This window comes from Salminus brasiliensis, chromosome 15 (genome assembly GCF_030463535.1).
Source record: "Salminus brasiliensis chromosome 15, fSalBra1.hap2, whole genome shotgun sequence".
NCBI classification, from domain to species: Eukaryota; Metazoa; Chordata; class Actinopteri; order Characiformes; family Bryconidae; genus Salminus; species Salminus brasiliensis.
In genome coordinates, this window is record NC_132892.1 from 32509403 (window position 1) to 32524433 (window position 15031).

Below are 15031 nucleotides of genomic sequence, written 5' to 3' on the forward strand. Positions count from 1 at the left end.
AACAGTCTTAGAGCATCACTGTAGCTACATTATCCACAAACCCGTCATCCATTTACACCTTTCATAGGCCTATAGTGAAGTGTTGTTCAAGGAGTCGACTCTTTTAGGTGAATCATTTTAGTTGTTAGTTCATGTGGTTTTCCCTCTAAAGTGTTTCATGCAGTTTAAATTTGATCTAAATCCAACAAAACAGCCTTGTTAGCATCTAGCTATCTTGCTTGCTAGCATAACAACTAGCAAAGACATTGTGTTGTTGCCTAGGGAACAGTTCACTTGCTAGTTAGACAGGTAATATAGGCCTAGGTTATGTAGCGTTGTTGATGGTTTCACATCATTAAAAAAACTATTGTAATAAAACAAAACAGTGCAAAATTTGCAAAGTTTGTGTTGTTAATTATGAAGTTTAAGCGATTGATTATTGAGAATCAATAAATCGATCTGACTCACTGAAAGAAGCTGGAATTCACATCATTTGATAAATAACAGCAATCATAGCCCAGTTCAGACATTTGTAACAAGAAGATGGTGGGTTTTATTTATAATAATCATGTCCAATGATGTCAAATCACCCTTTTATTAACCTGTTAAACGTAACTCCACTACATTTACAAGCGTATTTGCCCTCCAACACGGCCTCGCTTCCTTTTTTTCTCACCTCACACTTCCTCCCTCAATCCTTTCTCTCTTCCTCCGACTGTTAACCACTAGGCCAGACTATTTTTTAAACAAGGGGTCAATCCTTATCCCCTCAATTAGACTTTTAGCTGCCCTTTTGACCTTTATGTGGGTATCTTTATGCAGGCCTGTTCTCTGATTCTGTGATGATACTGAGGCTCGCTGATTCTGATTCAGTAATGAATTTAGACCCCTTTAGACCCCCAAAAAAGGGATGTCGCAAGCATCTTTTTCAAACACATACGTCTGTGAACGTTTTAAAAAAAGATCGGACTACTAAAACCATACATGCCATCTCTGTATACCCTCGAACTGAACATTTCAATTATTATCATTTTTGAATATTATTATTTTTATATCAAATATATCATATTTTTAATATAACATTTTGACTTGTTTGACCCTGAGCTTTCATTTCTATTAACTGCCCTTAATAAACTGGTAAACTAATTGTTTGCTATGCAGCAGCCTCTAGTGGTCAGAGGACAAAACTGCCATACAAACCCCATCCAAACCGAGAAGGTCTTGGCCCTATCAACATCCATCCATCCATCCATTTTCTTCCTGGCCAAGTTCTTGTGGGTCTGTAGCCTACCTAGAATCACTGGGCGCAAGGCAGGAATACCCTGGACCGACCTGGGCCAATTTAGGATAGCATGTGTGATTTTGGGTGATGGGAAGCAAACAGGAGCACCTACAGATCAAGGGCCGAATCCAGACCCTCAGGCCCCTCTACCATTATCGACTTGTAACTAATAAGGACGACACAATTCACGACTGGGTTCACTCACAACTTTAATCAAGCTATGTTGGTGGTTTTAATGGTGAAAATAAGTAAGCATGGTGCTGCTCAGGTTGTGAGAAGAGTAATGGACTGAGTGAGAAAGCACAGGAAAATACACCACTGCCAAAGTGAGAATGTGTCAACGAGAGCTTGCTTCCTTTTGTCTTCAACAGATACACCTTCACGAAACACCACGAGTGATGGAGATTGATAGAGTGAGAGATGATGAGAAGGTAGGGAAGGGGAAGGAAGAGAGAACACAAAGGAAGTGACTGAAGAAGGGATGGAAGGAGCCAGAGGAAAAACAGACGAAGTAAAAGTAGAAGAAGAAGAAGACAGGTTTAGGCCGCCTCCTCTTCGCCCTCCTCCTCAAACTCGCCCTCCTCGGCCGTGGCGTCCTGGTACTGCTGGTACTCGGACACCAGGTCGTTCATGTTGCTCTCTGCCTCGGTGAACTCCATCTCGTCCATGCCCTCGCCGGTGTACCAGTGCAGGAAAGCCTTGCGACGGAACATGGCGGTGAACTGCTCGGAGATGCGCTTGAACAGCTCCTGGATGGCCGTGCTGTTGCCAATAAAGGTGGCGGCCATCTTGAGGCCGCGAGGCGGGATGTCGCACACGGCGGTCTTGACGTTGTTGGGGATCCATTCGACGAAGTAGCTGCTGTTCTTGTTCTGGACGTTCAGCATCTGCTCATCCACCTCCTTCATGGACATGCGGCCGCGGAAGACGGCGGCAACCGTCAGGTAGCGGCCGTGGCGTGGGTCGCAGGCGGCCATCATGTTCTTGGCGTCGAACATCTGCTGGGTCAACTCGGGCACTGAAAGAGCGCGGTACTGCTGGCTCCCCCTGCTGGTCAGTGGAGCAAAGCCGGGCATGAAGAAGTGGAGACGTGGGAAGGGTACCATGTTGACGGCTAATTTGCGCAAGTCGGCATTCAGTTGGCCTGGGAAGCGCAGGCAGGTGGTGACGCCGCTCATGGTGGCCGAGACCAGGTGGTTGAGGTCTCCGTAAGTGGGCGTGGTCAGCTTGAGCGTGCGGAAGCAGATGTCGTAGAGCGCCTCGTTGTCGATACAGTAGGTTTCATCCGTGTTCTCGACCAGCTGGTGGACGGACAGGGTGGCGTTGTAGGGCTCGACCACTGTATCGGACACTTTGGGCGAAGGTACCACGCTGAAGGTGTTCATGATACGGTCGGGATACTCTTCGCGGATCTTGCTGATCAGGAGGGTACCCATGCCGGATCCGGTGCCTCCACCCAGAGAGTGTGTGAGCTGGAAGCCCTGCAGGCAGTCGCAACTCTCCGCCTCCTTGCGCACCACGTCCAGCACCGAGTCCACAAGCTCGGCTCCCTCTGTGTAGTGGCCTTTTGCCCAGTTATTTCCAGCCCCACTCTGACCTGGTAGAGATTTACAAGGGAGTCTATTACTGCTTTAAAAGAAGACATATATAAAGATAGTTAGGATATATACAGCATGTGGACAAAAGTATTGGGACACCTGCTCATGCACTGTTTCTTCTGAAATCAAGGCTATTAAAAAGAGCTGATCCTGCTTTTGTTGAAGTAACTGTCTCTACTGTCCAGGGAAGAAGGCTTTGTACTAGATTTTGAGTAGACCATTGCTGTGAGGATTTGATAGCTTTATACCCCTCTAGCCCACGCCTGGCATTCGGCATGGTGCCAATATGGTAGATAAGCTGTGTGTGTGTGCTTTCAAGGGTTCTTTAGTCAAGTCAAGTTTTCTATATAGAGAAGAACTCTCTGAATGGTCACATGCTTGTTTACTTGCTCTCTCCTCAATTAGGGTTCCGTAAAATACGGAGAAAAGGTCACAATAGTGGCGCTGTAACAGCTGTGACTCTACAGTACATAGAACCATCTTTTTCAAAGGTTTGTGGAGAACCCCTTATTACCATAGTGTAGTTAAATGGCTCCTGTAGACTGTGACGTGTAGAATGTGTAGAATGGTTCTAGATAGTACCAAAAAAGGTTTAGCCATTGCTACGAGTCAAGTAACCCTTTTTAGGACTACATAGAACCTTGGCAGTCCTACATCCTCAAAAAGAGGTTCTTGTCAGGGGTTCTTGTCAGGGGTTCTTTTCAACTTACATGGTAATTTACCTGCACTTTAACCAAACAGGGTTCTGTATAGCGCTGGAAAACGGTTCTTTGACTCACAATAGTGGTGCTTTAACCATTTTTGAGGCTGCAGTGTATGTTCTAAGATTTTATAAAGAACCATATGCAAGAGGTTCTCTGCCAAGCACCTTAGAAACAAGTTTGTGAAGAACGTCTTTTTAAAATAGTGCAGATTAATAATAATAAGGTTCTATTTAGTACCAAGAAGGGTCAAGTTACCCTTTCAAAAGGACTATACAGAACCTTCCATGGTTCTTTAGGTAAAGCAATGGTTGAATATAGACCCTAAAAACTTAAAGAACCAGTTTAGGATTGAAATGATCCTTTTTTGTCTGGTGCAATGGTTCTTCTCCTAAATGGTTCTTTAAAGAACCCTCAAAGTTCTTTTTAAATGTTGCACCATAAAGAACCCACGGTTCAGCGCTGTGTGGAACCCTTTATGCTAAGAACGTATGCTTTAGAGCCTGTATTCGGGTTATATACGATATGCAGACGCTACACATTAAGGGACTGAATTACTTTGCGCATTGATTGGACAAATAATAATAAATATGTAAACAATATGCAAATGAGTTCCCCCTCAATCCTATAATCAAACATTGAAGCTTAGAAAATCGCCATGAGGGATTTTTACGCTACCGAAGACGAAGTTGTCGGGCCTGAAGATCTGTCCGAAAGGACCAGAGCGGACCGAGTCCATGGTGCCAGGTTCTAGATCCACCAGGATGGCACGAGGAACATACTTCCCACCTGAGAACATGGAGAATCACATTAACATGAACACTAAACCACCTTTCTTAGATCATTAAGTCGTGATTAGTGTCATCTGGAGCATTTCTATTGGTTCGTTCATTCAGCCACGTTTACAGTAATCAAACGATGATGACACAAAGTTATTAATTTTATATTAATTATTCATTTATTTTATTAATTAAGCTTAAAAACCTCAAACTGTATGACAGTAATGACTGGAGACTGGTACTGGGCACTGGTAATGGGCACAGTCCACTTCCATTGTCCTCTACTGACAATGTTCCTACTGTCAACCAACAATGGTCAACAGTCCAGCCCAGGCAGATTCTCCAAACGCCTGGTCACTGCCTGGACAGCTCTGCAGCTCTGCATAAGCTGGATGAATCCTGAGCACAGACCAGCCTAAATGGTCACCCACAGTAACCAGTATGCGGACACTGTCCCTCTAAAGCTTTAATGGAAGTCAGTGTAGAGAGATTTTGGGGCATTTCTATTGGTCCGTTCATCCAGAAATTCTAATATAAAGAACGACTGCCAGTTTAGAAACAGTTGAGATACAAGGTTTTGCTCTCACAGAGAGACGCTGTGCTGTGTTTTAAATGCTGGTCTGCTGGTCTGAAATCAGCACTACTAGACTGCAGTGACATGCTGGTTTACCAGTGGCCTCGTTGTAGTAGACACTGATGCGGTCCAGCTGCAGGTCGCTGTCCCCATGGTAGGTACCGGTGGGGTCGATCCCATGCTCATCACTGATCACCTCCCAGAACTGGAAGGAGAGAGAGAGAGAGAGAGAGAGAGAGAGAGAGAGGGGAGGATAGAGAGAGAGAGAGAGAGAGAGAGAGAGAGAGAGAGGGGAGGATAGAGAGAGAGAGAGAGAGAGAGAGAGAGAGAGAGAGAGAGAGAGAGAGGAGGATAGAGGGGGAGGGAGAGAGAGAGAGAGAGAGAGAGAGAGAGAGAGAGAGAGAGGAGGATAGAGGGGGAGGGAGAGAGAGAGACAGAGAGAGAGGGAGAAGAGGATAGAGGCGGAGAGAGAGAGAGAGAGAGAGAGGGAGAGAGAGGGAGGGGGGAGATAGAGAGAGAGAGAGAGAGAGAGAGAGAGAGAGGAGGATAGAGGGGGAGGGAGAGAGAGAGACAGAGAGAGAGGGAGAAGAGGATAGAGGCGGAGAGAGAGAGACAGAGAGAGAGAGAGAGAGAGAGAGAGAGAGAGAGAGACAGACAGAGAGACAGAGAGAGAGAGAGAGGGGGAGAGAGAGAGAGGAGGATAGAGGGGGAGGGAGAGAGAGAGACAGAGAGAGAGGGAGAAGAGGATAGAGGCGGAGAGAGAGAGAGAGAGAGAGAGAGAGAGAGAGAGAGACAGACAGAGAGACAGAGAGAGAGAGAGAGGGGGAGAGAGAGAGAGGAGGATAGAGGGGGAGGGAGAGAGAGAGACAGAGAGAGAGGGAGAAGAGGATAGAGGTGGAGAGAGAGAGAGAGAGAGAGGGAGAGACAGACAGAGAGACAGAGAGAGAGAGGGAGAGAGGGAGGGGGGAGATAGAGAGAGAGAGAGAGAGAGAGAGACAGACAGAGAGACAGAGAGAGAGATCAGTGTCTTCTTGCTGAACGGCAGATTAATAGAATTGGGCTGAACTGATGTGATCTGAGAGGAAAGTGAGGCAGTGATGGATCAGGGTGGAGGTGGGGGTGGAGGTGGAGGTGGGGGAGGGGGAGAACAATAACCGGGTCTGAATGAATGCCCCCGGCTCGGTTAGCGATGAAAAAAAGCCCTGATTTGTGTTTCTGAAACAGACGGAGTGCCGTTACAGTTCATTCTGCTGAACTACACACATCTGGAAGAAGAAGCACCTCTGGAGCTGAAAGCCTGCTGAACACATACAACCAATCAATCAACCAATCAATCAATCAATTAATCAATCAATAAGAAACACCGTCCTGCTGTCAGCTGAAGTGGGAAGTGCACGCTTCGACATAACTGAAGATACAAACATACACAACCTCCCTGCTGCTGATATTAATGATCTAATAAATGCAATAAACGTCTAATAATAATATTAAACAGTAAACTGGGGCCAAAAACATCCCTCCTGTCAACATCAGCATGAATAAATATAACACACACACACACACACATATATATATATATATATATATATACAGCATTTATATGGATAATAGTAAATAACATAAATAATATTCCAAATATATTATACACCCATAACAATCTGGATTAGAGTCTAAATAATCAAGGGAAATAAATATAAAAAGAAATAAATAAAAAATAAACATTTGAGTGTGAGTGTTAAACCCGATCATCATGCATTAATGTAAATAACATATAAAATAAATTAATTCAATTAATTTAGAATTCAATCTTAAAAATGGCTACAAATGCAAAGTATTCCTCTTTGAACTGTAAACTCTGATATGGATAGTGGTAAATATTATTATACTGCCAATAAAAGAATGTGTTGTGGTGATTAATATGATTAATAAATGCATTAATGTAAAAAAAACAACAACAACAACATGCACTATTGAAGATTTCTCCTGTCGATATCAACATGGTGAATATTATCCCAAATATTGTATATATTTATCAACATGTTAATTATAGTGTATAACATTATATAATAATAATAATCAATCAATAATAATAATAAATATATGTAAACAATATACAATTTTTCATCCTGTTGATCGGTGTAGCTAATAAATAATGAAGTAACTATTATACCAAATATATCATATATCTATTATAATTAGGGTGTCATGGGTTATGGATTTGAGTTATGGATAATTGATAAAATGCATCAAAAAAAGAGTAAATAATAAAAAGATCTGATCTATGAAAGCAGCAGTTGGAGGAAAATGGCCTCAGCCTGGCTGTGAAAGCAGAGCCACACCCCTCCACTGAGACACAATGCACAGCCCCCACATCCCACCAGCTGTGGGGGACATTCGCCCCCTCCGGCCGTTTGAGCCCTAAAAGCTCGTTTCTGGGGGTTTCTGCGAACACCTGGGTGCAGAGGCAGCGTCCGCAGCCCCGGGGCCGAGAGCCAGAGCCTCCCAAGCGCCATCATGGAGCTGCTGTCAGCCTCCCCCCTCTACCCCCCCACCCTCCACCCATGCAGTCCACAGCAGCCTGAAAGGGCGTCTCGTGCCATTACCTGATCAGAATAATCAATGCATATATGAATACAGATATCTGCATGCGCACTGACCTTCGCTCCGATCTGGTTGCCGCACTGTCCCGCCTGCAGGTGCACGATCTCGCGCATGGTGAGGAGCTGAGGGCGCAGGTGGAGAGAAAGAAGCGGAGGAGGAAGAAGAGGAAGAGGAGGAAGAGGAGGAGGACGACGGAGGAAAGAGAAAGCCGGCACGGGGCAGAGCGCGCGCACGAGACCAGACTCTAGCACGTCTGCGCGCTCCCGAGCGGGTGCTGCAGCATGACGTCATCGCCATGGCAACGGAGCCCTCGCTACCCTGCAGGCGGAGCAGACAGTCAACACGACAGGAAGTATACTGGAATATCGATTATTGACGATAGATCGATAAATCTACAATACACAATATTATAGCACAACAACCTGCTATTATATATATATATATATTTGTATAATATTTATAAAATCAATTTTCTGTTAAATATAATTTAAAATACGTTTTTAATATATTTACAAAAATATCTTATATATGTCATACTTCATATTTTGTAAAGAAACTAATAAATATAAAAAACACATCCAAAGGCAAACTCAATCCTTTTTTTATTCATTTTATTAATTTTTTATATTTATAATTTAATTTTTTATATATGTATATATAAAATGTATATGTGCCTGTGTTGAACAATTCTCCATATATTTTATTAACTGTATTCAAATGAATGTAATTTATAGATGAAAAAAAATTATATATATATATATATATATATAATTTTTTTTGGTATAATATTTATAAAATTAGCAATTTTTCTGTTAAATATAATTTAAAATACTATTTTTAAAAATATGGTATATATGTCATATTTTATATTTTGTTAAGAAACTAATAAATATTACTAAATATATTTAAAAATACATCTGTTTTAGTTCTGGGTTAAAAAAAAACATCCAAAGAAAAACTCAATCCTATTTTTATTAATTTTATTCATTTTAAATATTTATCATTTAAATAATTTATATATAACTGTATATGTACCTGTGTTGCTATATATAGAGAGAGGGATATTATTTTAAGATGGCCAATTTTCTGTTAAATATAATTTAAAATATGTTATATATGTCATATTTTATATTTTTTTGTAAAGAACCGAATAAATATTAGTACATATATTTTAAAATATATCTCTTTTAGTTCTGGGTTAAAAAAAAATACATCCAAAGACAAACTCAATCCTTTTCATTCATTTTATTAATTTTAAATATTTATAATTGAAATAATTTAACTGTATATGAACCTATGTTAAACATCTCCCCATATATGTTATTAAAATGTATTCAAATGAATGTAATTTATATAAGAACAAATAGGCAGTCGGCAGTCTAAGCTGAAATGTATTTGAAATGTATAAAAATACATGTCCACATATTTTATTTTTTTTATATTGGTCCACAGGTTTGCAGACACCTCCTCACCACGCTTTCCTCTGAAATCATTTTAAAGGGAGGCCTGGATTCACAGATTCACTGTAGAGAACCTCACTGATTAGACCTCACTACATGGAAGTACATATGACTATGTACTTTATTTACCCTCCAAATCCCACCAGTGAAGCTACCACCACCATGTGTTTTCTGAGTTTTTAGGGTCTACTTTTTGCCTCACAATGCCTTGTATCCCTCCACCAGGCTTCAGTATGCATATTTCAATTCAGTATGAGAATATATAGAAATATATAGAACATATAGAGAATCTAAGAACATGTAATTATACACTAGATGTTGGAACATTGCTGTGAGAAGGATTTGGTTGCACTCAGGCCTATGAGAGCATGAGTGAGGTCAGGTATGGATGTTGGATCAGTTCTGCCACTCCATCAGCAGTAGGGCCTCATAGACCTCCAGCCCACGCCTGGCCTTAGGCATGGTGACCTCTGGCTATGTTCTCAAGGCTGATCCAGTGAGCACCATTCTACTGGGCAATTGAGGCCTACAACTACAATCTCCATGGCAACACAGATACTGTTAGTATAGGGGGGATGGGGTCAACCAGTACTGATGGAGAAATGAATTACCATCACCCTTATGCTATTATAAATGATACAGCCACTCCCGTATGTTCTTATGGTCGCTATGGTGCTTCTCCTTGTCTCCATGGTAATGCTGAGGTGATGCTGGTGATGCACATAATAATCATAATAATAATCAGCACAATGGTTATAGTTCCTCTTATCCGGTCATCTGCTCAGAGTCCAGAGCAGTGCTAGAGCCAGAGTGAAGACGACCAGAGCGGAAGCATAGAGTTTGAAGCAGATCTGGTCTAGCGCCTGCATCAGGTCGAGTCTGGAACTGCGCAGAGTGTTCACCCAGTTCAGCTTCCTCAGCTCCTCGCTCACATCCTCTAAGTCCTCCTTCAGCCTGCCAGTAATACAGCCACGCCCACACTGCTCCGGGCCCTCCATGCCAGGCTCCAGTGAGAACGCCCTGGTCAGACCTGTAGATGGGATGGAGATGGAGGCTGATAGAGCAGCTCAGCATGTGTTATTAGACCAAATTCGAGCTGCTCTACCAGCATGACCAAGCTAGCCGTCAATCTGGTCACACTGGTTGAATCTGGTTGGCCAGTTTGGGGAAGCTAGCCTTGCTGGTCCAATCAGCTGGGTCTAAATTGGGTTGGCCAGTTTTGGGGATATGCTAGCCTTGCTGGTCAAACCAGCTTGGTCATGCTGTCCAATCAGCTGGGTCTGAATCTGGTTGGCTAATTTGGGGGAGATGCTAGCCTTGCTGGTCAACCCAGCTTGGTCATGCTGTCCAATCAGCTGGGTCTAAATCGGGTTGGCCAGTTTTGGGGATATGCTAGCCTTGCTGGTCAAACCAGCTTGGTCATGCTGTCCAATCAGCTGGGTCTAAATCTGGTTGGCCAATTTGGGGGGTATGCTAGCCTTGCTGGTCAAACCAGCTTGGTCATGCTGTCCAATCAGCTGGGTCTAAATTGGGTTGGCCAGTTTTGGGGATATGCTAGCCTTGCTGGTCAAACCAGCTTGGTCATGCTGTCCAATCAGCTGGGTCTGAATCTGGTTGGCTAATTTGGGGGAGATGCTAGCCTTGCTGGTCAACCCAGCTTGGTCATGCTGTCCAATCAGCTGGGTCTAAATCGGGTTGGCCAGTTTTGGGGATATGCTAGCCTTGCTGGTCAAACCAGCTTGGTCATGCTGTCCAATCAGCTTGGTCTGAATCTGGTTGGCCAGTTTGGGGAACCTAGTCTGCTGGTCCAACCAGCTTGGTCATGCTGTCCAATCAGCTGGGTCTAAATCTGGTTGGCTAGTTTGGGGGAGATGCTAGCCTTGCTGGTCAAACCAGCTTGGTCATGCTGTCCAATCAGCTGGGTCTGAATCTGGTTGGCTAATTTGGGGGAGATGCTAGCCTTGCTGGTCAACCCAGCTTGGTCATGCTGTCCAATCAGCTGGGTCTAAATCGGGTTGGCCAGTTTTGGGGATATGCTAGCCTTGCTGGTCAAACCAGCTTGGTCATGCTGTCCAATCAGCTGGGTCTGAATCTGGTTGGCTAATTTGGGGGAGATGCTAGCCTTGCTGGTCAACCCAGCTTGGTCATGCTGTCCAATCAGCTGGGTCTAAATCTGGTTGGCTAGTTTGGGGGAGATGCTAGCCTTGCTGGTCAAACCAGCTTGGTCATGCTGTCCAATCAGCTGGGTCTAAATTGGGTTGGCCAGTTTTGGGGATATGCTAGCCTTGCTGGTCAAACCAGCTTGGTCATGCTGTCCAATCAGCTGGGTCTGAATCTGGTTGGCTAATTTGGGGGAGATGCTAGCCTTGCTGGTCAACCCAGCTTGGTCATGCTGTCCAATCAGCTGGGTCTAAATCGGGTTGGCCAGTTTTGGGGATATGCTAGCCTTGCTGGTCAAACCAGCTTGGTCATGCTGTCCAATCAGCTTGGTCTGAATCTGGTTGGCCAGTTTGGGGAACCTAGTCTGCTGGTCCAACCAGCTTGGTCATGCTGTCCAATCAGCTGGGTCTAAATCTGGTTGGCTAGTTTGGGGGAGATGCTAGCCTTGCTGGTCAAACCAGCTTGGTCATGCTGTCCAATCAGCTTGGTCTGAATCTGGTTGGCCAGTTTGGGGAACCTAGTCTGCTGGTCCAACCAGCTTGGTCATGCTGTCCAATCAGCTGGGTCTAAATCTGGTTGGCTAGTTTGGGGGAGATGCTAGCCTTGCTGGTCAAACCAGCTTGGTCATGCTGTCCAATCAGCTGGGTCTGAATCTGGTTGGCTAATTTGGGGGAGATGCTAGCCTTGCTGGTCAACCCAGCTTGGTCATGCTGTCCAATCAGCTGGGTCTAAATCGGGTTGGCCAGTTTTGGGGATATGCTAGCCTTGCTGGTCAAACCAGCTTGGTCATGCTGTCCAATCAGCTTGGTCTAAATCTGGTTGGCTAGTTTTGGGGAGATGCTAGCCTTGCTGGTCAAACCAGCTGGGTCTAAATCGGATTGGCCAGTTTGGGGAAGCTAGCCTTGCTGGTCCAATCAGCTGGGTCTAAATCTGGTTGGCCAGTTTGGGGAAGCTAGCCTTGCTGGTCAAACCAGCTTGGTCATGCTGTCCAATCAGCCAATTTGGTTAACGATATACCTCGCCTGAGCCGACGCCTGTGTGTACGGAGCTGCTCACTAGCGCCATCTGGCTGCAGCAGGTGCGGAGACACTCTCTGTAGGATCCTCTCCAGTGGAGTGGAGTGTGTGTCGGAGTCCGGTTGTCCGAGCGTCAACAGCAGCACACTCTCCCCCATACTTAGACACAGCAGGATGAGACACACCACCAGGTAGACACCTGATGAGACAAAACGCAGCGGTTCTCAAACCCGTCCACAGGGCCCACTGTCTAGAACGCGGACTGTCTAGAACCGTTTACGGGACGTTTTCCCTTTGACCCCGTACCCAAATTCCCCCTGCTCAGTCACGGCCTTACCCAGCACAGGTGTGGTGTCTCTGAAGGGCGGCAGGATGTCAGTGATGAGGACGAGGAAGACGGTGTAGCCGAAGAGCAGGGTGACCTTAAACGGTATGCGCTCAGCACAGTTTACCGGCACTGCGAAGGCCGCCACGTCGATGAGCATGACCATTGCACTGGGCACCATCAGATTCAACACATAGAACAGGCTGTACCGACCCAACTCCACCTGGGGGCGACAGTCCCATATCCCGAATTACACCCAGGCCCTGGTGTGTGTATATAGATCTGTGTGTGTGTGTGTGTATGTACCTGATAGCTGAGATGGGAGTACTGTTTCCGACTGTAGGTGTAGACCTTAACTTCCATTAAGTCCCATTCACCATGACTCCGTCTGTCAAACACAGAGCGCCCCCTGGTGTCCACAGACAGTAGCACGTCCTGCTCTGCGATCCACAGCCGGAGTTCTATATGTATACATTCTGAAACTGCAAATGTGTGTATGTGTGTGTGTGTGTGTGCTTACCTGTGTGTAGCTGGGGGTAAAGTGTGATGTTGCATTTCTGCTGGTCGAATGGGAACAGGAGCATGGCCAGGTCACAGTGGAGAGTGAGCACGATGTCCTCCACCCTGCTGACCCAGCCCGTCCACTCCACACACACATAGCCCTCAGAGTACTGTCGGTGAATGGCAATGCTGCACACACACACACACACACGCATGTCAAAATATATTACAACCACCTGCTTAACACTTCCTAAACAACTCCCCCAGGCCCCATGCACACTAGGGGGCTCAGAGAGTCCCACCTCTGTCAGAGGAGAAGGACAGACTTACGCCTCTCTGATGGTGACATCAGGGGTCCACATTCTAGAGGACGGCACAGTGAAGTATGGTAGACCTCCATATGACGAGGGGTCCCATGACACAAACTCGTCCCTCCACCTCTGCACAGAGAGAGAGAGAGAGAGAGAGAGAGAGAGAGAGAGAGAGATTGTAGGTCTGGGGGGTTTCTTCAGGTTCTTTAAAGTGAAAGTGTAAAAGCACTTAAATCCTAACGGGCACCTCTGTGGCCCATACTTCAACCGGCAGTTACTGAATCATTTCTAATAGATACTGAATCATTTCTAATATAAATGGAATCACTTATTGTAGATACTGAATTATTATTAAATACTGAATGTTTTATAATAGACCTTAAATCATTTATAATAGATACAGAATCACTTATTGTAGATACCATATCATTTATAATGTATGCTGATTCATTTATAATTGATATTGAATCATTTATAGTAGATACTGAATCATTTACTGTAGATACTGAATCATTTATTGTAGATACTGGACCATTTATAGTAGATACAGAAACATTTATAGTAGATACTGAATCATTAATTGTAGATACTAAATCATTTATAGTACATACTGAACCATTTATAATAGCTACTGTATCATTTATTGTAGATCCTGAATCATTTATTGTAGAAACTGAATAATTTATAATAAATACTGAATCATGTATTGCAGATAATGAATAATTTATAGTACATACTGAATAATTTATCGTAGATACTGTATCATTTATGGTAGATAGGTAATCCTTTATAATACATATGAAATCATTTATAGTAGATACTAAATAATTTATAGTACAAACTGAATCATTTATAGTAGACACTGAATCATTTATAGTAGATACTAAATTATTTATAGTACAAACTGAATCATTTATAGTAGATACTGAATCGTTTATCTTAGATACGGATTCATTTATAATAAATTCTGTATCATTTATTGTAGATCCTGAATCATTTATTGTAGAAACTGAATAATTTATAATAAATACTGAATCATGTATTGCAGATACTGAATAATTTATAGTACATACTGAATAATTTATCGTAGATACTGTATCATTTATGGTAGATAGGTAATCCTTTATAATACATATGAAATCATTTATAGTAGATACTAAATAATTTATAGTACAAACTGAATCATTTATAGTAGACACTGAATCATTTATAGTAGATACTAAATTATTTATAGTACAAACTGAATCATTTATAGTAGATACTGAATCGTTTATCTTAGATACGGATTCATTTATAATAAATTCTGAATCATTTATTGTAGATACAGAAACATTTATAGTAGATACTGAATAATTTATAGTACATACTGAATCATTTATAATAGCTACTGTATCATTTATTGTAGATCCTGAATCATTTATTGTAGAAACTGAATAATTTATAATAGACACTGAATCATGTATTGCAGATACTGAATCATTTATAGTAGACACTGAATCATTTATAGTAGATATGGAATCCTTTATAGTACAAACTGAATCATTTATAGTAGATACTGAATCATTTATAGTACAAACGGAATCATTTATAGTAGACACTGAATCATTTATAGTACAAACGGAATCATTTATAGTACATACTGAATCATTTATAGTACAAACTGAATCATTTATAGTAGATACTGAATCATTTATAGTACAGGCTGAATCATTTATAGTAGGTATGGAATCCTTTATAGTAGAAA

At 43.0% G+C, this 15031-nt stretch overlaps 1 protein-coding gene across 1 annotated transcript; it reads right to left on the reverse strand.

The window, feature by feature from the left end:
* Nucleotides 1-1453: 1453 nt before the first annotated feature.
* LOC140535418 (tubulin beta-4B chain) lies at nucleotides 1454-7778 on the reverse strand. Its single transcript, XM_072656784.1, has 4 exons — nucleotides 7571-7778; nucleotides 5010-5118; nucleotides 4239-4349; nucleotides 1454-2858 (listed from the first exon to the last, which is right to left on the reverse strand). Exons 1-4 carry the CDS (start codon nucleotides 7625-7627, stop codon nucleotides 1801-1803), a joined length of 1335 nt encoding a protein of 444 aa, XP_072512885.1. The 5' UTR covers nucleotides 7628-7778; the 3' UTR covers nucleotides 1454-1800.
* Between the last annotated feature and the right edge of the window lie 7253 nt (nucleotides 7779-15031).